Source organism: Ursus americanus, chromosome 12 (genome assembly GCF_024610735.1).
Source record: "Ursus americanus isolate L20-20 chromosome 12, mUrsAme1.1.p, whole genome shotgun sequence".
Taxonomy (NCBI): domain Eukaryota; kingdom Metazoa; phylum Chordata; class Mammalia; order Carnivora; family Ursidae; genus Ursus; species Ursus americanus.
Window position 1 is genome coordinate 17,793,730 of NC_142138.1, and position 27,303 is coordinate 17,821,032.

Below are 27,303 nucleotides of genomic sequence, written 5' to 3' on the forward strand. Positions count from 1 at the left end.
CATAGAGCAAGCGTTCCTGAGAGACAGACAGAGACAAAGGAGAGAGAGAATGAATATGAATCTATTAAATATATTGAAATACCTCTCTTTCTTGCACTCTAGAGGTTAGCCTTGGTAGAGTTCAAGGGACTGAAGAAGGGTGGATGTTCACTCTTTTCCTGTAGTTGGAGTCTGACGAAACAGAACACAGATCTCTCTTCAAACTTCGTGTCAGTTTGTAGGTCAGGCTGCCTGGGTTCAGGGGACTTCATTGCTTCCTGCGTGTGGAAGTAAATGCAGCACCTCAAAGTGCACCAGGTCTCTCACATTTTCTTCTCTGCCAAGGTGCCTCCCTGTGTCACTGACCCTAGCCAGGGCAGAAGAGCTGACCATCGCTCTCCTCAGGCAGCTCTCAGGCAGTTCACCTGCGGATGAACCGACCCCTCGGGCTCTCTCCTGAGGAGCTTCATCCAAAAGGCAGCTGTCCCTTCACACTCACTCCCCACAAAAACATCTGTCTAAATGTTCTCCCTTTCCTCCCCTTCAGTGATTACCGTATATTTTAGTGGTTGCTGCATTTGAACTAGACCTTGAATCTGTCTGCCTCCTCTTACTTTTCTAGTTTGTTGGATTTGGGTGATTTTAATGATATGGTTTTCAACTTAAGGAAACATCAACTTACAATGGTACAGATATTTTAATATTTTAATGTCTTTTTCTTCAGTCATACTTTTTCCCAAAAACAAGGAACGCTCCAAGCATCTCGGTTCAAAACAGTGTGAGCCCCTTGTTAACACCATGGTCAGATTTAGATTCTATAGGTGAAGGCTATTACAGACTCAGAATGGATTTGCGGGGAAATATCATGGTTCCTTTATCCAGACACATCCCTTATGCCTTCCTATCGAGAAAACAGAACAAAACAAAACATGACACCTTGGGGACAACAAAAGTAGGAATTCTGTTTGACTTGCAGGAGGTCAGTTCCATGCATTTCTGAAAACAAAAGAAAAGTCTGAGTTCTCCCAGGGAACCCTAACTTTAGCACAGTGATGAAGAGTAGATTTAACGGGTGATCTCTGCCACTGTCCCTGCCCACTCGCTCATGCTCCCCCCACAGTCCCCGCTAGAGATAGATTCCAGCGTTCCCAGAGGCCCTGTAAAAGTAGTGCTTATAAAGCAAGACTGTTCTTGAGCCATCCTCCCAACTGATCATGCTGGCGCAGGACTTGCGCGGCCTAAGTGCAGCATTTTATAGTTAGCAATGCATATGGTAAGTGGGTAACACAGAAGAATGGGATTTTCTGGATATGGGATCAAATTCTGATCTGGGATTGTCCTACTTATCACTGTAGCTAAGGCCAAACTTAGACTATAGGGTAATGGGAAGAAATACAAGTAGAAAGAGGAAAAATATGATCAGATTAGTACAAATAAAATGGTGGAAGCTTCTAATAGGAATGTTCATCCCCTAACATTAGGAAAATAGTCGACGGTGATATTGCTCATGTAGGTTAAGAGGACTGCTAAAAAAAAAAAAAAAAAAAAAAAAAAAAAAAAAAAAAAAAAACTTCTGCTTCAAAAGCAGCCGAATAATCAATAATTTGATTTCTAATAGTCACGTTTGCCATGAGGACTTTTACAACGAGATTATATAAACAAATTGATTTCCCTGTTGACTTTATCAGAAAATCATCAAATGCCCCTGAATCCTCAAAAAAATGCCTATAATAATCTTCCCAGAAAATTATTTTCTGGATTTCATGATTTCCTGAAGCTTTTCCTGCGGCATTTGATTATTGCCGCTGTAAATAACGCCAGAATTATAATTAAGAAAGATATGAATGTGATATCATAGCAGAGTAAATACAGTTGTATATAATTAATTACCACATTGCCCCCTTTACTTGATTTTATATTCATGTTGAAAGCTCTTAACTGTGCATGTATAATTGATTCGCTATGGTATATGTGGTTGTTTTAATAAAAAGTTGCAATTGAGGTTTTTGTTCAACAGTGTAACTCCCTTACTCCACTGTTTCTTTGGGAAAATCAAATTTAACTAATGTCACATCATTTCTGGAACTACATCCTGTTATAGGTGAACTCTCTGCCTATTGTAACTACCATAATGGAAGATGAGTCAGACTTTCTCTCTTCCTTCCCTTGTTTTCCCTGTGTCCTTGAATTTTCCCAGAAGCTACATTTCTATAGAATAAATGTCCCTGGGCACCATTTCTTCCATTTGATGACTTGGGTACTCAGAGATTCCCAGGTTTTTGTAGTTGTAATATCCTTTTTTTCTTTTTTCTTCTTCTTCTTCTTTTTTAATGCTAACGTACTACCACCTCTCTCACTGTTGCTCTTGTTTTAAAAACCAAACTAAACTTTGAAGCCGTTTTAGGAGTCTATGAAAGCATGGAAGGCCTTCTGGGATATTTTGAAATCAAGAAGGCAAAGTTTGTCTCGTGTCTGAAGAAGGCAAAATATCCAGTTGTTAGCCTCATAGCAGTTTTGAGTGACTAAATTATTTGTATGCTACACCTTTCAAATGGCAAACTTTAGGTCTGGCACACAATAGAGAACAGAATGTAATGCAGACCTTTTCAGGTTTAGTAAACTTGCTATGGTCAATGGAGAACTGTCTTCACAGAGAAAGAGAAGCAAAAAAAATGCCATGACTCCTAGGCTCACTCAGTGTGCTTGTCTCTGATGTCCCCAGTACGGTAAAAGCATCCTAGGGAACCCTGCTATGTGTCTGTGATGACCAGTGCGGCCCAAGCACACAATTCCACCAGAACTCACATTTCAGCCTCTGTCATCAATCACTTAGTCACAGTACCTTAGCATACCCTTCATGCCTTTTTGTTGTTGTTGTTCCTTCTCGACCTACCTACCTATTCACGTGTGAAAGAACACTTTCTCCCCCCCTAACCGCTGAGAGGTTTGACAGGTTATTTCATCTACCAGCTTCCTCCTTATCTCTCCCACATCCTCTTTATGCCCTAGGAGCAGGTAAATTCACTACTGGGTAATTATAGTCTATCATTTTCAATACATGACTTTCTTTGGAGACTTCTTAAAGCACATCAAAGCAAAGCAATAGACTGAATAGAGCAATTAATAAACAATATTTTACTGAACTTTTAAAAACTTACATTTCTCCCATACCAGTGAGTGAGAGGCATGTACAGAATGGCTTTAAGCAGAAGTGATTTCCCAAATCTGCTCAATTTAGTCTAACATAGGATGGGCTGGAGAGGAAATCAGTAGATTCTCGTAGCTAAACAGTGTATCACGTGATACATTTTTTTATATAAACATTTATACACACACACATACACACATTTTATATAAAACTATTCCTGGACAGGTCCTTCTAAAGCAAACACTACAACAAAACTTTCTTATTAATAGAGGATTCTCATGTTCACCCTCTGTTCCATGCTGGTTTAACACAGCCATACCATGTGACCATCACAGATCTGTGTGGGTGACTTAGCTCTTACCAAAGATGACCAGCAGGACTTGGGCCAGATTGGTAGAAATTTTATCTCTAGATGTGCTCAACAAGGGAAACAAAAGTCTGAGCAGTTTTCTGTAAAACAGAAAATCACAGAAAAGCAGACGATGCCAAAAAGGAAAAAAGAAATCTGGCAAAGGAATTTGGTATTATTCCCTCAGTCATATGGGTTTTTAAAAATTGCAAAGCCTTCTCATCTCTTAGATGGAGTGTGTCTAGGGTTAATCCAGAAAATTTGGGCCTCTTACAACTATTGGTAAGAAATTTGAAATTAAGCAAGAGTCTAACTAAAAGTTCTGGGACAAACAAAGAATGCGAATAAATACTGGGAGTTTGTGGTAAAGAAGTGAATGACAGGACACCAAAAGACCAAATACACATTGGATTTATAAGCCGATGAAACAGCAAAGCCACTGAGTTTTTTTCTCACTAGAGTGAAGCTCTTAAATATAAATATAAAAACCAAAAACATGTACATGAAAACCAACAACAAAACTTTCATGTACCGTGAAAGGACAGGAAACTGAAATGTGCTTTTAGTGTGATAGCTTGGTTTACATGGGTTCTTGATAGTTCGTGCCTTAACAGAAAGGTTCTAGGATGGGAAGACTACAGATGTTAATATTTTAAGCACATCTTGTGCTTCGTAGAGATTCTGGATACTCTCCTGAAGCCTATAAAGACAGCTGGTTCTCAGTGGTTTTCCACCTCCTTTCTGGAGAAGCCATTAATTCCTTCTCTAAAGACTCCTTTTCAATATTTAGCTATAGAGGCACAGGAATGTCTCATGATTTTTGGGTGTGCCATAGTGTAAAAAGCAAGGTTGTAAAGTGAACTGCTCTCCTCCCCTTCCTACCTAATTTCTTCTTCCCTATGCTCTAAGGACTAGGATATCTCTTTCTGGCCCCAGAGCTCATGTTTAACTCCAAAGGTGTACTTTGTAAATGTCCTGCATGTTCTAATTTGTATGACGGAAGGAGAAAACTCATCTGAGCACCAATTTGACATCATTTTATTCCAACAGTCTTTAGAACCCAACACCCCTTCCCTTTTATGACTGTCTAAAATGCCCTCGCTAGCCAGATCCCTTTGCTAGCTCCAGTGTTTGCACATTTCCTTGTTAATCAGCTGCGTAGGCTCGGAGACTGTGTGTTTTGGTGTTGTTTGTGTGTGCAATCTCGTGCTGCTTCCTGAACGCATGTGTCCCTTCCCTTCACAGCCTACTCGACACCCAGCACCTCCCCCGCAAACCGATTCGTCAGTGTTGGACCACGGGATCCAAGCTTTGTAAATATCCCTCAACAGACACAGGTGGGCCGCTCTCATCTTTTCTGTATGTGGTGCAGCTTGTTGTATTCACCAGGTGCATTGTAACTTGTCTTTTGGCACACAGGCTGCATTTCCCAGCCCCTGTTTGGTCCCCTTTCCTCCCAACCCCAACCTTCCCGGCCCTTCAGCCACATTTCCCTGTGTCCTCAGAAATCGTGGAAAACGCTGTCTGCGATTTTTGTGTCTCGTATTGAGGGGCAGAGGAGGAAGGCTTCTGTGCCAGAACTCCTTTCGCTATGGCAAGAAAGGTGTCCCAGAGCTAGATAGCGTGTTTCCGCATCTAGGAATTCACACCTCTCCACTTGCAACCAGACAGAAGTCTACCCCCGCCTGGAAAAGTAAGCTCTGGCTGCCTGTGTAATCAGAGTGCATCCTGGGAATGGGGAACGAGCCACTCTTCTGTTTCGTTATAGGGTCCCCAGGAGCCTGACAAGCTTTCTGAAAGAAAAGAAAAGGGTTCATGAGTCCTATTAGGTTGCTGGTGTTGGTGCAGAAATAGGTGGTGTTTGTTACTGGCTAGGCTGGCCACTAGGAAGCAAGGTGCAGTGGGGTGGGAGGGGATGTATGTGAATATGACATCATATTTTGAGGTAGGTGATTGAGAAGAGGTGATACTAGGACATCTAGAGCTTGTTTTTCGGTAGATGGTTGTGTTTCGTGCTAGTATAGGTCAAAGAGGAGAAATCTCTTATAAGGGTTTTGAAATGGCTGCTGTTAGACACAGTGAGAGACTTTTGGAGTTCAAAGGTAGTGGATGTAGAGATATTTACAAGTTTGTGAAATAGAATTAGATTCAAGTTTTGAAAGGAACGACTCACTGATTTCCTAATTAGAATGTAACCATATACCATCATAACTGACATAAAGAGAGTATTTTCTTTGTGAGGTTTTCAGCATGTTGTTTGAGAAAAATTCTCTGAGATATTTTGTGCATATGCCCGGGTGTGTATTCTCCAGATGCCAAATTTGTAACTACTCATCTTTGTTTATAAGAATAGGACCAGATGCTTATCAACAGGATAGATTTGCCTTCCTGGGTCCATTTGCTCTCTCTCTCTGTAAAGGATTTTAGTTTATTGCTGTGTCGACAGTGCAGGTGAAACTCCAGTGCCTCTGAAGCCTTCCTTACGGGGAAGCAGGGTCACGGAAAGTACAGCCTCGAGGAGGCAGCTGGGAGGAGAGGGGGAGCGAGAAGGGAAGGCAGAAGGTTAACTCTTGAGTTTCCCACCCCTACTCTTTCTCCTGAAACTGTCGTGTCCACGGCGTCTGGGATGAACATCTATTCAGGACCTCCCATAAAATCGTTCCAGTGTGTGGCTTATGTCCCCATACCTCCAAATGCTTAACTGGTGAATCTGAAGTGGAGTGATTACCTCAAAGGCATTGACATTTCCCTTTGTACTTTGGGCGCATGTGTTCAGGTTCAGTGGGAAGGGAGAACTGGGGACAGTGGCTCTATGTTGAATGACTGCTTTTCTCAAAGCACCAGTGTGCTCGGGTTACTTCATGAAGAACCTCAAAAATGCAGTTTGGAAATGTCCCGCTTTTATGTTTTTACATCGTATTTTTTGTATAGTCTGTGATTCACCGCACTGAAATGGTACCCCGTGTTCCATTCAATTTGTTTCTCTATAATCAAAACGTGTTATATTCCAAAATGGCTTTGTTTCACAAACGCCTTATTTAACCCAGAAACGGAGTCTTCATGATGTTGACCACAAAAATTCAATTCTTGAAAATCCAGATTTTCCACGCATCTGGATGAATGATGTCACTTAGACCCAATTTTGGCATCTGGAGCTGAATTTTTTTGGTTTCTGTTAAATATTTGGCATCATACGGACAACAGCTTAAATGTTTCTTATCACAGTTGCACCTGCCACGTTTGTCTTGAAGAAAGCCTTCCCCAATTGTCGTAGGAGAAACTGTGCTAATGGAGTTGTCGTTTTTTTTTTCCAAAAAAGAAAAAAATATATATATATATGATGTATATATCCTGAGGTAAAAATTATGTGCTCAGAATATTTTAATTTCAAGGTGTATATATGAACTCTTTTTTTAGCAAAGGAACTACTTTCTGGAACCATTTAGAGTGTCAGACATACATAGATATAGATGAAAATGGTCATATACTTTAAAAATGATCTCCTTTTTGCAAAGACATTAGTTCAGAAGAGTTTTTTTTTTTTTTTTTTTTACTGGAATCGTTTTAGATTTAATTTAAACATGGCCTGCAGATTAGTAATTTTCTAAGCTAGCTTGCATTTGTTCTCTATTGATACTTTTGTTACTAAAGCATGAAATCTGTATGAATTGGGAGGACAACATTTTGCTTTCTACCTTTGGAGAAGTAGAAATTGAAGAGTCACCCAAGCAGATACTTGAGCTTTACAAATGCGGTAGAGGTAACCTGCACATAAATCCATAAACGAATGCAAAGTAAAATGGCGTCCCCTGCTCCAAAAGTCCAGCTCCCAATGGAAATCTCTTCAAATGCCTAAACTTCAACCTATGGGAGACAGATTAGTTATGGTCTCTATTTTTTCCTAGCAGATAGAACTTGAACTACTACACAGACTTTGTAAATAGTCAGCTTGCAGTTTATCATAAGACCTTTCTTTATACAAAGTATTCTTTAATTATATATAACTTCTATTCATTGAGCATTTTCTATGTACTAAGTACCGAAAGTACATTACCCAACCAATCTTTCCAGGCACGCAATAAGATAGAAATAATTATCTCCACTTTGTAGATGCAGAAACTGAGACCTAAAGAGATTGTTCATTTTCCCATGTCCATAAGCAGTGAGAAGTGGAGCAAGGATTTATACCCAGTTTGCCTGACTCCAAGGCCTGCGTTCTCTAACCACTGGGCCATACAGCCTCATGAGCTGCTGAGCACCCTTCCCTGTAGGTATTCAAAGCCTGACTGATGCTCAGTGCTCAGGATTACTACTGGCGTACTCCCTGCTTTTAAATCTGAGACTGCATTAAAATCTAATCCTTAGTATATACCCAAGAGAATTGAAAGCGAGGTCTTGAAGAGGTATGGGTACATCCATGTTCTTAGCACCTCAGCCAAAAGGTGGAAGCAGCCCAGGTCTCCCATCAACAGACAAATGGAATAAACAAAATGTGGCATATACATTTTAATGTGTATCTTCCATGTTCCCGTAGTATATAGTATATAGTATTTGGCCTTAACAATGAAGGAAATTCCACAATATTGCTACATGGGCGAACCTTGAAGATATGATGCTAAGTGAAATAGGCCAGTCACAAAAGAACAAATACTGTATGAGTCCACTCATGTGAGGTCCCTGGAGTCATCCAATTCATAGAGAGAGAAAGGAGAATGGTGGTTGCGGGGGAGAGGGGGCGGTGGCAGAATGGAGAGTCATTGTTTCATGGGTATGGAGTTTCGGTTTTGCAAGGTGGAAAGAGCTCTGGAGATGGTTGGTGGTTGTGGTTGCACAGCAGTGTGGCTGTACTGAAGACCACTGAACTGTCCACTTAAACAATGGTTAAGACAATACATTTTATGCTATGTGTATTTCAACACAACTTTTAAAACGTAATCGTTAGATAAACTCGAATGGCCCTTTCACCTCTTAAGAGCATAAAATTCTGCAAAACAGACAGGACGAGTAGACAGTTTATCAACAAAATCCACTGTGAGTGTGTGCTGACCTCTCTGAAAATACTATTTCTCATGCCCTTCACATAGTGGGTAGTCAGCACATATTGCTTGAAGCTAAATGATTCATAAGGAAGTTTAAAAATAATGACTTTTTCTTATTACAGTCATGATACATGTTAATTGTGGAAAATACAGATGGGAAAAATAATAAAAATCACTTGTAGTCCTACTGTTAACATTTCCATATAAATCCATCCAGACTGTTTCTGTGCATACAAGTGTATTGCAAAAATGAGATCATATTATATACACTGTTTGATAACCTGCTGTTTCTTCCCTTTAACAATATATTATGGCCTTCTTTCCATGTAAATTGGAAAAATTGAATATTGGCTTTTATTGCACCAATTCATCATCTGTAATGATTGGTAGGGAAAGATAACGTGGATAATTGAAAGCCATTTTTTCTCCTCCTTCCTTTCCAGTCTGTTTTTTTCTCCAGAGAATTCCTCCCTTCGCTGAGACAGAATTGCCTTCTTTTTAGCCTTGCCCTGAGCTAGTTTTCTTTCAAACAGCCTTGCAATGGCATTGTATATTTCACCCTGGCTTTTGGCTGTGCGTGAACATTCCTGCTCAGTTATTTGTCCCGTTCTTCTGCCTCACGTGTCTGCTCCCTCTGCTACTCTCATCATTTGCCTCCTATCCCTCTGCATCCTCCATTTTGTAACTCACCATTGAAAGGGGGGGTGGCCACCTCCCTGCAGCTTTTGGAGCACCCATGTGTTTGGAGAAACCATGACCCCTCGGCCCCACCCTGAATCTCTTCTTTTTCAAATTTGTCCCAGGATGGTTGATACTAATGTATGGAGAAGTGTCTGGGACATAGAGTATTTACTTCAGCTGGACACTATTAACGTCCCCTGCACACCTACCGAATGATCTAACATAATAGAGAACATGCTATCATCTCAAATAGCAGAAAGCCAATGGCCATTTCAATTGCATCCCATAATTTGATCCCTGAAAACAAGACCCATTAAGAGGAGGCATTTATTTAGAGAAAAAAAGTTAATATTTCATCATCAGGTAATAAATAGAAATACCAATTCCCACACAGAAGGACTGAGCAAAGAACTCATTTTGATTCAGGTTCTAGTTTAATCAGAATGTTCAAATAAAATGCTTAACCTGCAGAACTCCAATGAGAACGAATTCTTTAAAATGAAAAATGAGTGCAAACAATATTTAAAAACAGGCATTTCTTCCCTGCCACCCAAATCTATCACTGTTCTGCATCAACAGAATTGTGGTATCTGAAATGCTATTTAAAACCAAATTACCATTTGGGTTATTAGAAGAATCGCTTGGCATGACATGGGCCTGATTTGTTGACAAAAAGGCACAGGTGTTGTAACCTTTGCTTCATAAATCATTTAGCTGCCCGGCTTGCGAGCAGTGTGACTGCCTTTGCGTCGTGAAATTTACAAACGTACGCACAAGCCACACACTTCGCTGTGCCGAAAACCAGCTGATCTGGAGAGGTCGCCGCATGGCTAAATTATGGGCATGTCACCCATTGTCTGCCTTTGGTGAGAATGAACAAGGAATGTGAGGAAGCAGCAAACATTTCGATCTGTTGTCATTCTGTGTCATATTCGTAAAGCTCTGCTTGAGAAACCAAAGCATGGACAATCCACAAAACTCTTCGTAAGTTTCTTTCTTCGCTTGCTCATCGTTTCTTACAATATTCCCAACCCCTAGAGATGAGGAGTAACAATTCTCCTCAAGCTGTTCAAGGACTAGTAGAGGACACAGATGTAACAAATAATAATATAGTAATGACAACAACAACATTAATAATGCAGCGTGATACCAATAACAATAGAGATTTGCCTAAGAGTCTTTGAGGCTGCAGAGTTGGGTAAAAGAACTTTCCAAAGAGTGGAAGGGGCAGAAAGGCTAAACCATTTTTCTGCCCATGTCGAACTTTGGTCTGATTCTCATATAATTTACCTTTTTTCTTCCTAGCTTTAATTTTCGCCCATTTACCCATGAGCTGGTAGATGAGGCTTTAGTTTAGCCCATCCTAAAAGGAGTGACATGTCCGTTGGTTTCTGTCTTCTCTGGACCAAGCAGATAAAAGTAGAGTCCTTTCCCTCTGCAGTCATATCAGCCAGTAGCTCCCTCACCCCTCATTTCCAAGAAACTCCCCTTCCTTGTGTAATGTCCTCACCTAGGGGACCAAGCTCACCTGAGATGACACTCGGATGGTCAGAAGCCTTCCCCGTCTCCTCCCCACCCTGCCCTGTGCTGCCTGCCTAGAGGAGGTTAGATACCCACAGAAGTTCGGGGAGCAGCTGGAGAGTTGCAAAGGCAACAAACTGAGATTTCCTGAGAGGAGGAAAAAAAAAAAGTATCTTCCCTCTCTAGTTAGAATTGGATTTGAGCATTTCGGTTACAAGCCCACACAATGACCGGTGAAAGTGTATCTCCTCCTGACTTAGGACACAGTAGGAAGTCTTATTGGTCAAACTGATACTCTGTCTTAAGCACCCACGCGTGCCTGAAGTTGCTCCAGTACTCAGAGTCTTCTGAGGTTGATGCTATTATCCCCATTTTACAGATGAGGAAACTGAATTTTCAGAAGAATCCATCCGCCCCAGGCAAATGAGGTAGCCAGGATTTGAACCAGTTGGTCTCTCAAATTTCTTTTTCCCAAATGCCATCTGCATGCTTAATTAGCGTTGGTGAAATGTTGCTGACCGTTTTCTCTTTAAGATGGTCTAGAATTGACTCATCCTCTTACATCAAGGAATCACAAGCCTAGAAATTGGGTCCCATGGGATAGGACTGATGTTGTGCTTGGTTCTTCTGAAGACCTGCCCCAGTTTCCTATTAGTTCATGCATCTGTAAAATAAGACTGAGCTCATTCTCTCATCCTGCCTGGGAAAAAGACCTTTACTAATGATGTTAGTCTGCATCTGTGAGAACAGCTAGCCTCTGCCCAGAGACCAGATAGGAGAGCAGCTGAGATTGTGGGCTTCCTTTTCAGATCGTGGGTGGAGCTTTTCCATCACTTAGAAGCAGTATATAGGTTTCTTTCTTTCTTTCTTTTTCTTTTCTTTATTTTCTTTATCTTTTTTTTTTTTTTTTTGGTTATTCTTTTCTTTTTTCTTGGTGATTCTGTTTTTTTAGTCTGGTTTATTAACTGTAGAATGGTGATTGATTATATGATCCCTGATGGTTGTTTTAAGTCTTAAATGCTACTGGTGTAAAGAAAGCAAATGCTTGGCTCCAACTAAACATTCAACAAACGATAGCTTTTATGTTTGGTTGGTAACTAAACTCTTATATTTAAATAGTATTTTCTGGATTACAAAGTATTTTCTCACTTGATCTTAAGAGTAGCCCATCGAAGTAGGCAGAACCATTATTATTGTTATCCCCATCATACAGATTAAAAAAACAGAGGTTTAAAGAGAAGTGACTTCCCCGGAACCACATAGCTACGGATCAGTAGAGCCAGGACACAAACCCACTTCTTTTTTTTTTTTTTTTAAGATTTTATTTATTTATTCAACAGAGATAGAGACAGCCAGCGAGAGAGGGAACACAAGCAGGGGGAGTGGGAGAGGAAGAAGCAGGCTCATAGTAGTGGAGCCTGATGTGGGGCTCAATCCCATAATGCTGGGATCATGCCCTGAGCCGAAGGCAGATGCTTAACCGCTGTGCCACCCAGGCGCCCCCACAAACCCACTTCTGATTCCCAAGCCCAGGCTCCCTTCAATGTGCCCCATTAGGCAAGGTCTTGGGTGAACCTTTCAGTACATCCTCGTGTACTGCTATGTGGATGTGGCCAGAACCTACGTGCCAAACTCTGGTTCTGAAACAACCGTCTAGCAAATTAGGACAATCCCTCCCCTAAAGATTATAACCCCATGGACCCTTCCATTGAGCATCTGCCCTAAAGATACCTCGTAAGCCTAATTAATTGGGCACATCTCGTCCTCTGCACACCATTTCTCCTCTTCAGCTCAATTGTGCCCCAAGATAGAAGAGACTCCCCAAGAGGAAGCTCTGTCTCTGAGGGTGGTAAGGAGTGGCAGCAAATGAAAATACCTCCCCCACTAGACCCGGAAGGGAAAGGCAGTGCCTGGTCATTTTTTTTCTCTTATGTTCTCATCTCCAGTCATAGGTGTTGAGTAGTAAACAACACCTCACCAGGATGAATTACTCATGCATCGTGCTCCCCCTCCCTCCGTACTGCTGTGGGCTAGAGTGAATCCTCCCAGCCTCCCATCTCCCACACCAGCCTGTGCATTCTCTGCTGATACAGTTGGTGGCTGACTCACTGATAGGTTATGGGATACTATCAAGATATACAGAACCCTCATCTTTCAGTTTTTAATTTAGCAGCACATTTTAGATGTCCTCAGCCACAAACTTCACTTCTGGGCAAAGTGAGAACATCACTTCTAGGGACAGGTCTCTTTTACCTCCCTCGTTTGTTTGTTTGTTTTTTAAAGTAGGATTTTATTTATTTGAGAGAGAGAGCATGAGCAGGGGGAGAAGCAGAGAGAGACGGAGAAGCAGACTCCCCACTGAGAATGGGGCCTGATGTGGGGGCTCCATCCCAGGACTCTGAGATCATGACCTGAACTGAAGGCAGATGCTTAACCAACTGAGCCACCCAGGCACCCTCTCCCTCAGTTCTTATACTTCCGTAACCCCATTACCTTTAAGTCCCATGTTTTAGTTTGGTGTTAGCCTTTAACTTTGGTTTTTGCCTTGCTCCAAAAATTTTTGCGGAAGCTTCTTAGTTAAAGCAAATGGATGATTATCGGAAGAATTAGGCACCTCCTTGGGATTTGGCACACGTTACGTGCTCAATAAATCTTTGGTCCTTCCTCACTTGTCTCTTCTCCGTGTTAAAATGAGATCAGTGGCCAGGGACAAGGGGAAGAGAAGAGGGAGCTTGCACCTGAAATTTTAGATCTTATGGAAGAAGGATAAAAAATCAGGTATCCATTAAATTAGCCATTGGGATTGTGGGAAAAGGGAGGCTGAAAATGAAGTGGGAGGAAAGCTTGAAAACAGAAGGTGAGAATTTGTGTAGAGTAGTAAGAGGAGTGAGGTCGTTGTTTGATGATAGCCTTGCAACGAAGCCAGAAAACCCTAGTATCAGTTGCAGAATTGCTGTCAAGATTTCTAGTCGTTAGATGGATTTTGATAATGATGCTTCTGATCGGGGAGTTTTCCAGGATACTAAGGGAAAGATGTTTGGTACTCATGGCCTGATTTCTTTTGGGGAACAGGGAAAAAGTAATAAATTAAAGAGTAGGATAGACCTCTTTTCACATTCTGGGTGTGCCATTCGTCAGAGTGATCTTGGACGTTATCCTTTAAAATTCACTTCCTTCATCTATGAAATGAAGGCCACAATACCATCTATCTACCTCATAGAAGAGAACCCAGTTAAGCGCGGCTTCAGCCAATCAGGGTTATTTCCCTCGTGTGGAATCTGTGTGGTTGGTGGCCTTATTTCATCTGCCGTATGATGCCAGCAGGAACCCATGCTCCTGCAGACATCCTGCTCTAACTCAGCATGTCGTCTGTTCATCCTCATGCTTGGTGCCTCTGGTTGCAAAATGGCTGGTACAGCTCCAGACATCATGCCCATATCCTACACCGTTATCCCTCAAAATCAAGGAAACAAAGGCCCTGCTATACTCCTCCCCTGCTTCCTGTTAGCCAATTTCTCTTTAGGTCTCACTGACTAAAACTGGATTACATTTGAATCTTTAGCTGCAAAAAATGTTGGGAAAGCTAGTACAGAATTTGATTGACTAAAATCATGAGCTGTTACTCTGGGCTGGTTACATTGTCCTCCCTAAACAAAACTGCCCCCAAGAAAGAAGGGGCCACAGATTGTAGGTAAACTGCTAGCGCTATTTGCCATATTCTTCTTTCCCACTCTCTGACAGGTTTCATGTGCTTTTAACTCCTATCGCTGCACCGGTCTCCATCCATCCCCCGATGCCTATCTTCTTACAGTGCCTTTCCTCTGCACTCACTTCCTCTGTGTGTAACAAACATAAATACTGTGTGCTCGTACACACGTGTGTGTATGTGTGAGTGAGTGCATAGTGATCAGGTCATTTTAGCCCTCTGTCCGAGTCCAGGATTCAGGCAGACATACTGGAGTTTTATGCAGACCCGCTCCCACGGGCGAGGTCAACTTTCTCCCGGTAAACTGGAACTCTGAAAAGGCCGAGTTGGAGGACATGTCTCTTTGTAATTGCAAGGGAACCCTGTGAAACAGTGCCCTCCGCGTGCCCTCCCAGGTGCTTATCAAACAGTCAGCAATGGGTTCTGGGTTTCTCTTTTATGACTTGGAACCAGATGCTTCCTTTGCAAAAGAAAAGAGTCTGGTTTTGCTGAGCTTGAGTCAACAGAGTTCAGAGAACAGGAAAATGAGTTGATTGGCCCTGCTCCGTGAACTGCGAGGAGAGAGGTAGTGCAGGTGGTGAACTGTCCGCCTTTCCACAAAGCCCCTGCCTGTGAAACACCCCTGCCCGAGGAATCCGCTTTCCCAAATGTTCCTGCGCTCTAAAAAATAACCGTTCACGTTAGGAGGGCGTTCCTTTGGGGCACAGGCTTTCCCAGGCTTTCTCATGAGCCTAAGACCTTGAAGGTCCCACGGACGGATGGACACAGTTTCAAGGCCAGGGCCTATTGTCTAAAGTGAGATTTTCAAAGCTCTCACGTGAGTTCTCAGTGATTCTTCCTGCCCACTTTTCTCACACCCACTTGTTTACCTTCCTGTTTGTTTATTGAGGACGGAGGCACGTTCTTTTATCAGGGGCCTCTCTTTTTGAGACATAGCCTTTCAATGGGGCCTATTCATTAAGCTACATTCCGCAGCACACGCCTCCCCAAAATATTTGCATGAGAATTTTTCCTTAGGCTTCCCATTGCTGCTTTCATGGCAGAGATGAAATAACTTAGCACTTCTAATTAGCTTTCCACTCTCCAAATGCTTTACACATTAACTAATGAATCACAGGAGCTTGTGATAAGCTGGATCCCTGTGTTGGGGCTGGGACACTGGGCTAGGACAGGCTGTCCTGGCCCTGTGTTCCTGGCCCTCAATGCCCTCCCTCCCACACTCTGAGTGTGTTGGGATAATGGAGCTGCAGCCCAGACAGGAACTTGAAGGGCCACCTCAGACCCCCACCACGCTGCCTTAATAATGTTGAAAGTGCTTAATGCTCCCTTCCAAGGCAGGATATGCTGAGTGTCTCCTGTTGCCCTGAGTAGTTGGGGGGAATTTAAGGCCATTTCTCATGGCACACAGCCTTTGCCCCTGTCAAGTACAATTCTCCTTCCGTGAATCCCTGTCCAATATGTGTGCATATGGGGAAGGAATCACACTGGGGGGATGGAAGGACGATATGATAGAAAACTCTAGTAAGGGAACTGACCGTAGTAGGGATCTGTGCATCTTGGTAGAATAGAAGGAACACTAGACTAGGAGTCAAAATACTTGGATACCTAGCTTATCCCCCCAACTTATCAGCTATGTGATTGATCTTGTGGACAAGGGGGAAGAAAACAGAATTTACTGAGCACCTACTATATTCTTGGCACCACACTAAGCTGGAAGAGGAGTGTGTGTGTGTGTGTAGTCCCGGCTATACCTTGCTCACCAACTTCTAGGGATAAAAGTAATCAAAGTATAGCAAAGTCTGATAAATGAAACAGTTGGGGTACGCCTAATCTTTAAGGAGTACAGAGGGTTGGTCATTAACTCTGGAGAGAAGCAGGGGACTCATGGAAGATATATTTTAGAGGAGAAAGGCACATGAGCTGGTTTCAAAGGACACAGACCTACCTGGTGGGTACAACATTCCATTCCAGGCAAGAGGAACAGCGCATACAAAAGGGTAGCAATGTGTATTGAAGAACATTACTCTGTTTGGTATATCTGTTAATGTCGGTGGCAGAGAATGGTGAATAATGAGCTAGGAAGTTTGGGTCTAGTCATGAATAAATACATTACTTTATACAATGGTAGAGCAATTGGACTTTATTCTATGGAAGGTGGGAGCAGGTGAAGGACGCAGTGGCATCTCTGTACGTGAAGAAACGTTAACCGAGCTTGCTTTAAGACTCCCCAGGTATAGGATTTTACAGACAGTAGTAGTTTGAAGACCTATGACCGTGAGGTACCCTCCTCTCCTGGGCACTCTAATAGAGTAGAGAAGACATCAGCTTTGGAGCCAGACAGACTCGATTTTGATTTTTCTCTGGACATGACTGCTGTCAACTGAATCGTATTGTTCCCCCTTTTCTCCCACTCCCACCCCCGTCCTGCCAAAATTCATATTCTGAAACCCTAGCCCCCACTGCAGTGGTGTTTGAAGATGGGGACTTTGGGAGGTAAGTTTAGATGAGGGTTTAGATGAGGGCCTGCATAGGAGACACCAGAGACTTTGTTCTGTCGTTGCCAGTGAGGACTCAGTGAGAAGGCAGCCATCTGCAAGCCAGGAAGAGGACCCTCAGGTACAAATCAGGTACAGATCTGCTGGAACCTTGATATTGGATGTCCCAGCCTCCAGAACTGTGAGAAAATAAGTATTTTTGGATGTTTATCTGTTGTGTAAGCCACCCAGTTCAGGATGTTTTGTTATGGCAGTCTGAGACTAGTACAGTGATCTTGGGGTAGTTTTCAGCCTTTCTGAACCTCAGATGTCACATTTATAAAATTATAAATCAATTTGTGCATTCCACTTAGAGTTTTATGAAGATTCAATACAGTGAGATGATAAAGCCCCCAGCACCCTTCCCTGGCAACACACAGAGAGCTGATGTGTGCTGCTGCTTTGTTCACCCCTTGGAACTGAACCTCCGTAAAGCACCAGAGGTCAGACAGGATGCCTCTTATTCATCTTTAGGACCAGGGACCTGTGATTGCCAGTAGAAACCCAGAAATGTTAATACGGCGAAAACCCCAGAGGTAATCTGGTCATTTTCCCCCTAAGCTGAGTCTCTTCTCCCCCGCATCCTCCCACGTCCGTTTTCCATAAGTTGTGCCATTAATTCTCTCATTAGCTAGTGGAATGATATTTATTTATTAAGAACATACTTAGCATACTCCCAAGGAGCAAGTTAAAGCTCAGCTAACAGCTGCAGTTACTGGTTGGGAGGCAAAATACGCTGAGGAATGCATAGGGAGAGTTTGTATGTATGTTATAATTTCATATTAAAAAACTATTAAACTTTACGCTGGATGAGGGAGAGAAGAAAAAAAAAAAAACCCGGTGCAAAAACAAGTTATGAACCTAGGAGCACGGTTTCTGAATGTTTATTTTGTCAGGTACACAGCTGACATGATTAGTTCTAATGGGGTGGTGATCCTCATTGAATTGCAGATCCGTTTGAGTGACTGAAATACCGCAGGGACTTAAATAAGTGGTGCATACGGTATTACTTAGGCTGCATCCTTTAGCCAAGTAGAAGGCTTCTTGTTCTCTGTCCCTTCTCAACATGCACACGCACGCACGCATGCACACATGCTCCCGCACACAGGCACACCACGGATGCGTGCATCTCTTCCAGAAACTCCATGTAGAGCATTAATTACCTACCCAGAGCAATGCTGGCTTGCCCTGGCTGATTTCTCCCCCTTGCCCTCGGCCACCCAAGCGCACCCCAACCCCCCCTCACTCTCCACTGCAGATAATGGTGTATCAGATCAGTCTGCCTTGCTGCTGCATCAAGACCCAGATCAATTTATTGACTCTGTCAGAGTGGCTGGTACAGTAATTGTTACAAGAGGAGAATGGAAAGTGAGAACGCATCCACGTGAAAAATAAAAATGACGATTTGTTTTTTCCTCCCCCCCTTTTGCCTTTTTTTTTTTTTTTTTTTGCCTTATAGATCTTTATGTGTTTACACAGCAGAGAGCACTTTACGTAAGTTAATCAGCCCCTTCTACATTATTAATTGTGACAGTTAGGGTGCTACATGACAGGAAGAGTATTATGGGAAGCATTGATCTCCCTCAGATGGTGTAGACCTGTGCGGGTTTGGTGTTCCTTCCCTTATCTCACTGCTTTGGGGTCCCATCAACTCACATTTCCCTGATTGACAACACAGAACGCCTCCCATCAATACAATTGATTTTGTGAAAAAGGACAGGGAGCATTTTTCAGCTGGAGATAGATGAATTATGGTGATGGCAAGAGAGAACATTTCAGAAATCTTTCAGTTTAGAAATCTAAATTGGAAACTAAGGTACTATTATCATCCCAAACAGACGCCTAATTTCTACCCTCAGAAAAATAACAAGTGTTAGAGGAAACTTACTACAAGTGAAAAATAGACTTAGTTGAGGCCAACCATGAACCTGAGGATATAATAGCTATTTTTTAAAGGCTATCTGCTAATTTTTTTGTGGGAAATTTTTGGCTAAGTGCATATCTTTGAAAGACATTTCATTAAAGTTCAACTTTCATGGCTTATACCTGTAGACCCTAACATAAATCCTATGTGAACGGACAAAAGTGAGTGGGTGTCATTTGTGACCTGGAGATAAAAGGTCAACCATTGGATTTATAGCTTTTTTAGTGAAAAGAACATAAAGATTCCTGCCAACTGGAGTCAATCCATATTTTAATGTTTCCTAGTTAAGATTATAAAATCAAGGGATTAGGATCATGCTGTTCAGTGAAGGTCAAAAATTAAATGTGGTGGGCTAAGTGTCATTCCCATGGGGCAGAAGTTAATATTTCAAAAACCATTTCTACCACTGGCAGTCAAGAAATGAATTGTCTATGGTCATTAACCAAGGTAAGGGGAATCCCACTATCATTACTACCATTTAATGATGATTATTACACTAATCAACTATATTGTTAAATTACTCTGCTGTTCTCCTATAATGTCCCCGAACAGTGATAGTGGATTGATTGCTATCAAATAATTCTCATATGCAATTGGGAGCAAGTCAAGATGGAAGATCATGTATGAAGGGTTCCTTGTGGGAAAAGAAGTTGTGGCTCTTTTATGAATATAAGAGCGATAACATAGACTCTTACGCCGCACGTAACATTCTTCTAAGACCAAGAATCTGTGCCATTACAGGTCTGTTCTTAGGTGTGATTCACTAGTACAAAGTGTCTAAATACAAAAAATGAAATGCATTTCTTTTCATTATGGTTTTGTTTTTGTATTTCACATTTTTTTTTTGCACGTACTGCCACCCACTCTGCCTTTTTTTCCATTTAGAAAAAAAAAATTCATTCACCACATCCTTTCCTTCCTCAAATTTTTGGAACTCTGGATTCCATCTACTTGGGATTTTTATTAAGAGAAAGGAAGGTTATTTAAATGTCTTCACAGGATGATTCAGGCACATATCTCCCGTACCATTTTCAGATCCATTTGAAGCTACCAGTATTTTTCAAAGATATAGAAATACAGAATACTGAAGCTGGTGATTTCCTTAAAGATTATCTACTCTAGACACCATCATTTTCCAGAGACAACTTTAAGTGCGTTCTGGAATAAAGTGTGCATCATTCTGATAAAACAGCACCTCCAAATAAGAGACCCAAAGCCCAGGGAAGGTGGAAGGACTTCCAAGGGCAAATGGGGAAACAGAGGCACAGCGGAACTAAAACACAAGGTGTCCGACACCAAGGAGGCAAGGGACTGGTGGTTTAATAGGTGCTTTCGGAAATGGATGCATGGTTCCTATTTTACAAAGGTGTTTTATAAAAGCCCAATATCTATTAGACTGACCCAAGTGCATTGGAATCTTCAGGAACAAAAGCACGTAATTCAAAAGTCTACCTCAGGGAATTTCTCTTCGTAGACTGCTGTGTGTGTATTGTGTGGGTGTGGGTGTGGGCGGGTGGGCGTTCAGCCCTAGCTCCTGTCTCTGCTCTTGGGAGCTTTTGTTGCACCGTTGTCTAACTTTTGTCCTTCACAGTATAGACAAAGGTTAAAATTCCCATCCACTTTCACAGGCAAACACTTTAAAGTGCTTCTCCAGGAGGCAGAGAGTAGGGAGGACCTTTGATTTAAAGTTCAACATTTACATTTGTAATTTTGACTAATTTCTGTGCTCGCATTAATTAAATTGAAATTGTTTAATTAGAATAAAACTAAAATTGATCATTAGGATTAATTTAACCTGATAGGCTTTGTGTGCCTTTCTAGACAAATATTATGAAATATAGTGATAATGAAGCAGTGAGAGGTATAATTTCACATCTTATAATGATTTTAATATCTGCCAGTTGTTCTCCCTGGTATCTGGATAGCTCTGAATGTTGCTATTTGTTACATCATTACCATCCAGCTAGGGCCATGCTGTATCTCACAGTTGGCCTCTTCCCAAATATTTTTTCCTGTCAAAGTAAGTCTAAAGATGGACCAAGTTCTCTTTACCCCCCCACCCTCCTAAAAACATCATTCTTCCCCTTTCCCCCACCCCCACCATCTTCCAGGAAGGTGGTTTGCTTGGCTCTTTCCCCTGGGCCTTGCATCACAATGACCTTTGTAAACTAAGAACTGCTGCTTGATACTCCTTCTGGAATTCACTAATGCTCCCCAGCCATAGGGTCAGTGCTGTCAGATCTGGACTGCCCCTTTGCAGCCCTTCCTGGCTGCTTGCTCGGAATAAGTACCAGGCACAAATTAAGCCGCGTGGTAAAACGAGGGACTGACGCCACTGAATAACGAACTCTAAGGGAGTGGAAGAGAGAAGGCCTTTTCTCCAAGTGTCTCATCGGCTTCTAGGAAATAGCTTGTCCTCTTCAGCCCCTGCCTTCCGTGTAGGTCTAGCAAGCACGTATGTTTCCAGATTTGGTGCTCTCTATTTGTGAATGAAAATCGTAGAAGAATAAGGCTACTGTTTTATCAAAGGATTCAGCATCAGTTTAAAAACACTAGACCTGCATCTACCGACCAGCTCACTAATGAATGCATGTACAACTTTTTGAACTACCAGGTCAACTGTCAAATTATTTTACCTTCAAAACAATTAAGATTCACATTGGTAAATTAAATCCTCAGGAAAATCTGCAAACCGTCTTGAGTTTCAAATTCCTCCCATTCACCATTTTGCCAGAGAAACTTAAAAAAAAAAGTAACATTGGGGCGCCTGGGTGGCTCAGTCGTTAAGCGTCTGCCTTCGGCTCAGGGTGTGATCCCGGCATTCCGGGATCGAGCCCCACATCAGGCTCCTCCGCTATGAGCCTGCTTCTTCCTTTCCCACTCCCCCTGCTTGTGTTCCCTCTCTCACTGGCTGTGTCTATCTCTGTTGAATAAATAAATAAAATCTTAAAAAAAAAAAAAAAGTAACATTAGCAGTTGTGTTTAATTTGTTTCCTCTCGCAACCTTGAACAGCAGAATCCAAAGGGGAGTGGAGAATGAGTCAAAATTAGATGTTTATGAAAAAGAAAAAAAACCTAGATGAAAGAACATGTTTCTCAGTAATCTGTGGTTGAATGACCAGTGAGATTACCAGAGACTATTTTATATGCAAATTGTTATCTTTCTGCCAGATTGGCCAACATTCCTGGCCAAAGGCTGAGAAACTCTTAGGGTTACTTACCAGCCCTGGTTCTACTCAATCACCATAAGAAAACCACCGCCCAAAAAGAGACTCCTTTTACCATCTATGTCTTCAGAATACCATCTCAATGATTCCGCTTTTATTCGTGTCCTTATCCAGTAGAAGAACTTCTTATTTTCATACCAAAGAGTTTTAGTTAGAAGCTTATTCACGTTTAATTTGTTTTTAGAAAATCCCTGATGGGGCGCCTGGGTGGCACAGTCGTTAAGCGTCTGCCTTCGGCTCAGGGCATGATCACAGCGTTCTGGGATTGAGCCCCATGTCAGGCTCCTCCGCTGGGAGCCTGCTTCTTCCTCTCCCACTCCCCCTGCTTGTGTTCCCTCTCTCACTGGCTGTCTCTCTGTCAAATAAATAAATAAATAAAAATCTTTAAAAAAAAAAAAAAGAAAAGAAAGAAAATCCCTGATGTTTCTCAGCATTTGAGCTAATCGAAGTTCAGGGGATTGAGGCTTTTGAAGAGTATATGGCGAGCATACTCATGCTGTTACTGTATTGATTCAGGAGAAAGAACTGCCCCTCATTGTACTAGGCCAAGAAGAGCAATGACCTGGCATAGAAAGATGTGGTTTCTGTCTTCCCCGTGTCGGAAAAGAATACCATAAAAGAAGTGTCAGTTCTGCATAGTCTACTTAAGATACAAAGCACTTCCATATATTATTTCATTTTATTCTCAGAACCACCATGCTAGGAAGGTGGTCTTAATCCCTTCTTCACAGAGGCACACACTGAGACACACATCCATCGTGGGCTCTCTGTCCATCCACCCTCGGCCAGGTAGATTCTCCTCTAACCCCCACAAGAGCGCTCACTCTTTCTTGAACTACTTGCCTCATCACATATCACTGTGCAGGGAGGCAGCTGCCGAAGCTGGCAATGCCAGGACCCGCAGTGATGCTGGATGTGCTCACCTATCAGGAAGGAAGCATCCCGGGCTGAAGAGATGCTAGAAAGTAGCTCTCAGCCCCTGAATCATTGGTTTACTACTCTTCTACCTACTTTCCTGCTAGATAAACTCAAATTTCAGAGAGAAGTTGAGTGGCAGAGTCCATGGTGTTGTTTCTCTGGTTCTCTTTCCATTTCCGTCCATGAAGACCATGGCTGCTTTCTCTGAACTCCTGGACCCTTGCGTAGTCTTAACCTCAGTGCGTCACGAAATCAGCTCTCTCCAGATCGGTTCCCTGTAATAGCATTTAGAATCCCTACTTCATCTCTTTGTGGTTCCCAACCCAAAATAGCTATTTCTTCCTCCCTAGTGTACCTTCATTGCTTGGAAAATCCCTGAGATCTTTCTGACCTCGAAAATCCCTTAAGTTTTTTCATAAACACAATATGGGATCCCCTTTTTTTTGGGAGGGGGCATTTATCTTCTTAATACTCTCTATCTGCATTTTCAAGGCAGAAAAACAGTTTAGCAAGCCCTAGTTTTTATATCTGAAGGCAATAAATATGCATTGACCATTTGCACAAAATGCTGAAAATAATTTTAGAGAAATTCAACGTCATGGCTGTGGAATTCTAGAACATACGTCTAGAATCTGTTACTCACTTTTCAACTGGAATGTTAACTTGAAAGCCTGATAGGGAAAATCAAGAAGATACAGTTGGCCCGTGCCTTCTCTTTCTTGCTCTCTTTCTTTGACTTTATGGCAGATCTGAGGAAACTTTGAATGCTAACTGAAGCTTGTGTGCCCAGCCTCAGAGACTGAAATGCCTGAGAAAGCGGTACAGATTCCAGCTGTAAAACATTCCTTCACCAAGCCTTGGAAACTCGCACACTGAGGCCGGCAGAGCTCAGAGGGAGCCCATGTAAATGAGGCTTAGTTATAAACTCCTGAGGAGGGTTTTATTTAGGTTTTTTTTTTTAATTTTTTTAATTATATTATGTTAGTCACCATGCAGTACATCCCTGGCTTCCGATGTAAAGTTCGATGATTCATTAGTTGCGTATAACACCCAGTGCACCATGCAATACGTGCCCTCCTTACTACCCATCACCGTGTGTTATTAGTTTAAACCTGAACTTGAACTCGTAAACATCTTCCTGAAGAACAACGCCGAAAGGCTGATGGAGTACAACAGGAAGCGATATTTTAGCTCAGAAAATTCACTCCTTGAAGAGAAAGAAAAATCTTCAAGTATTTTTTTTTTAACTCAACAGCTTTAAGATAGCACAAGGTGGTAGAGCTGCAAGATTTTTGTGATTGCAGGATCCAATGAAAGTTAATAGGTATCATTTGAACTTAGCACCATTCTTGCCAAATGAACGATAGGATCTCCCATCCATATGGTGATTTAACAAGTGAAAAGGATATTTAAAGAGTCAGTGAACGTATAACAGTCCGATGTGTAATTGGTTTCATTAAAATATAATAACGTGATAGTGGAATGTGTAACAGTTCCAGATTAGCTCTGTGTGCATGAGTTCTGAGTTTGTTCCCAAATGTCAGTTACTGGGGGAGCCATACCTGGTGGAATTTATCTGAAAACTAAGTAGGTAATTTGGTTACCATGCTTGATTTTATAAAACACATTCTTCGATCTGTCTTCAGTAATCTTTGCTTGGGAGATCTCTACCATCTCTAAAGTCATGACTAGAAAGGTTAAAAATGAATGAATTGAATTTTCTGTGTTAGGATATTAGCTCTCTCCAAGAAACATAGATTCCTGAAAGGGAAGCCAAGTAGCCCTGCCACTGATACGTATGATGTATATGTCCAAACCATTGATAAGACCCTTCATATAGAGTGCTAATGTTATGGGGTCTTTGCTTTTGTTCAACTCCCCACCCCGACCCCACCAAGAAGCTTCTCACTCACCTCCCCTAGAAATATTCAGGAAGAATCGAATCATTTGTAGTAATGAATATTGCTTAGTTGTAAATTTAATCTACAAATTTAGAAGGAAATAAATCTGAACATAAAAAGCATTTGCTGTTTCAGCATTTAAAAAAAAGTACTGTCATTTGAAACTGCCAACTCCCCCATGTGGGTTTGTTTTGCAAGTCACGTCTTAACAAAGACAAGTTGTGTTGCCATAAAACCCTAAATCCTACCACGTTTTCAGAAGGAGGAGGAAAGCATTGTTCACTGATCCCTGGTTTGTTATTTCGGGGGTGTCACACGGAGCTTTGCTTGGGCTCGGGGAAATCATTCCATTTCTATCCAGGGTAGTTGGCCCAGAGGACGGAGACCTTGACCCCAACCATGCCATCCGTACCACAGCAAGGCCTCCCATGACCATGCTGCTTACACTTCTCGCTGGTATTTCGAAGTCACTTAGGCCAGTATTTGAAAGTTTTGTCCTTTCGTGTTTGTTATTTCCTCCCCCAAATGCCGTGATAACTGATACACCGAGGCCTGCTTTGCAGATAAGTAAAGTTGGACCCCCGAAGTCACAGAGACTAGAATTTAGGTCTCTCGCTTTCTCCATAGCCAAGCTCACTCTAAGCTCAGTGAGGGATATGAACAGTTTTACCCCAGTATCCCAACCACACGGTGAACAAGGAAAAGATGACTCCTGAAATCAGTGAAATAGAAAATCAGGTGTTCCTGGAAGGTGAAGAGAGTTTAGGAATGGGATCTTTGTAAGTAGAATCAGGGTGGCCTCCCGGGTGCCACTCCGGGGGCAGCCGGTGACCAAGCTGGGGCTCCCGATTCACAGTCCTGTGCTGAGGGACATCTCACTACCCTCTCTCTTCTCCTGAGTCTGAGAACTGAGATGCCTGCAGCCTCCTCCACATTCTGCCCCAATTCTGCCTCGAAGCCTTGTTTCTTTGGCTCTCTGGCTTCCGACAGAAGCCCTCCATTCCAGCTGCTAGGCTGGCGGGTTGTGGTTGCAGCTGAATGCCTTCTTCTGCGCTTCCTTTCTTAATCCGGTGAATGGAGTAGGAAGGACTGTTGGTTCCTGTGGCCTTTGGGAGAGGAGGGGTCTGCCCTAATTCCTTGGCGGGGGAGGGGGGGGTTCAAACCCAGGTGGAGAGGAGAGAAAGAGACTAGCTGGGGCTGGGGATAAGAAACGGGGCTTGGAAAGCACAGGAGGAAGGAGCCCGGACTGTGACCAGAGGGTGAATAAAGGGGTAAGAAGCAAAGACCTGTGCAATGGGCTGTGCCAGTCGGCATCAGCAGTGGTGGAAAGGTCCAAAGGTGGCAGATGCCATCCAGTGCCTGAAGGGCAGCTTGGCTGAAAAGGTTAGTTTGGGAATTCATTTCTGGCCAAGTACCAGATCCTCCGTCATTCTATTGCAGGACGTCTCTCGGAGACTTTTTGTAGTAATTGGACTTTTCGCTTTAGTGTTATTCCCCCCCCCCCCCCGTTTCCAGACTTTCTCTACCTGTACAATCCAAACACTAAATCTACATGATAGATGTGCTGTGAACCTGAGTGGTGTTTGGGAAGGGCCTCTCAGCTCTGGGGGAAGAGGAGGAGCAGAGAAGCACTGGGTGGAATGATTATTACAATGTGGCCACGCTCTGCTGAGCTCTGACCTCCACTCCCACGCCTCTCTTTTTAAACAAGAAAGGTTACCTCCCTGGGCCACCATTGGGCCAGCCCCAAGTGTGACTGTCTGCACTTGTTAGACAACAGGCATTTAATTAAGGTTGGAATCTGATGTGTAGAAAACATACATTTTTTTTCATTTCATAGCTCCCTAGGAAATCATATTCTCCTCCATCCCTACTGTACTCAACTCTCCCCGCCGCCAAAAAAAAAAAGAAAGAAAAAAGAAAGACCGGAGGAAAGATTATCTTAATACCGAAAATCAAAAATTACAAAAGGGTAGCCAGCCTTCTTTAGTTTTGCCTTTGGGGCAGACATTAGCCAATAATAAAGCCTGTATTGTATCTTCAGACCGGAGCCAGCTTTTTAATGGCTAACTTCCCACGTGCAAAAGGGTCTGTCCCATTTCGGGGCATTAAAAATAACAGCATTTAATGAATCTGTAACTAAAATCTTTCATCTTTTTTCCTGTGCAATGAAAGGGGTTGTCTGATGCCTTCTGATATTTGGTTTGGACTTTGTGGAATCAAAAAGAATAAAAAGGAACAAACAATAAACACCAGGCCCCCGGCTGAAAATAAACCGCGAAGCGCCATTGTCACTGCATTTCCGCCAGCAGAGCCATCCAGCGCACTGTCTGGGCTCCACCCAGAACACCCGGCAGTGCCATCCCAGCCAAGCAG

General features: G+C 42.5%; 1 protein-coding gene across 6 annotated transcripts in view; it reads left to right on the forward strand.

Moving 5' to 3' along the window:
* Positions 1-27,303, forward strand: part of NFIA (nuclear factor I A) — a 367,611-nt gene that overhangs the window by 324,677 nt on the left and 15,631 nt on the right. For 3 of the 6 annotated variants that reach the window (XM_087865944.1, XM_087865945.1, XM_087865943.1), the window contains one exon: positions 4,722-4,813. The exons of 1 other annotated variant lie outside the window; for it this stretch is intronic. In XM_087865944.1, the coding sequence (XP_087722070.1) occupies positions 4,722-4,813 (92 nt within the window). Of the gene's footprint in view, positions 1-4,721; positions 6,994-27,303 lie in introns of those variants that run through there. 2 more of the 6 variants (XM_087865942.1, XM_045802210.2) reach the window with 2 other exon arrangements.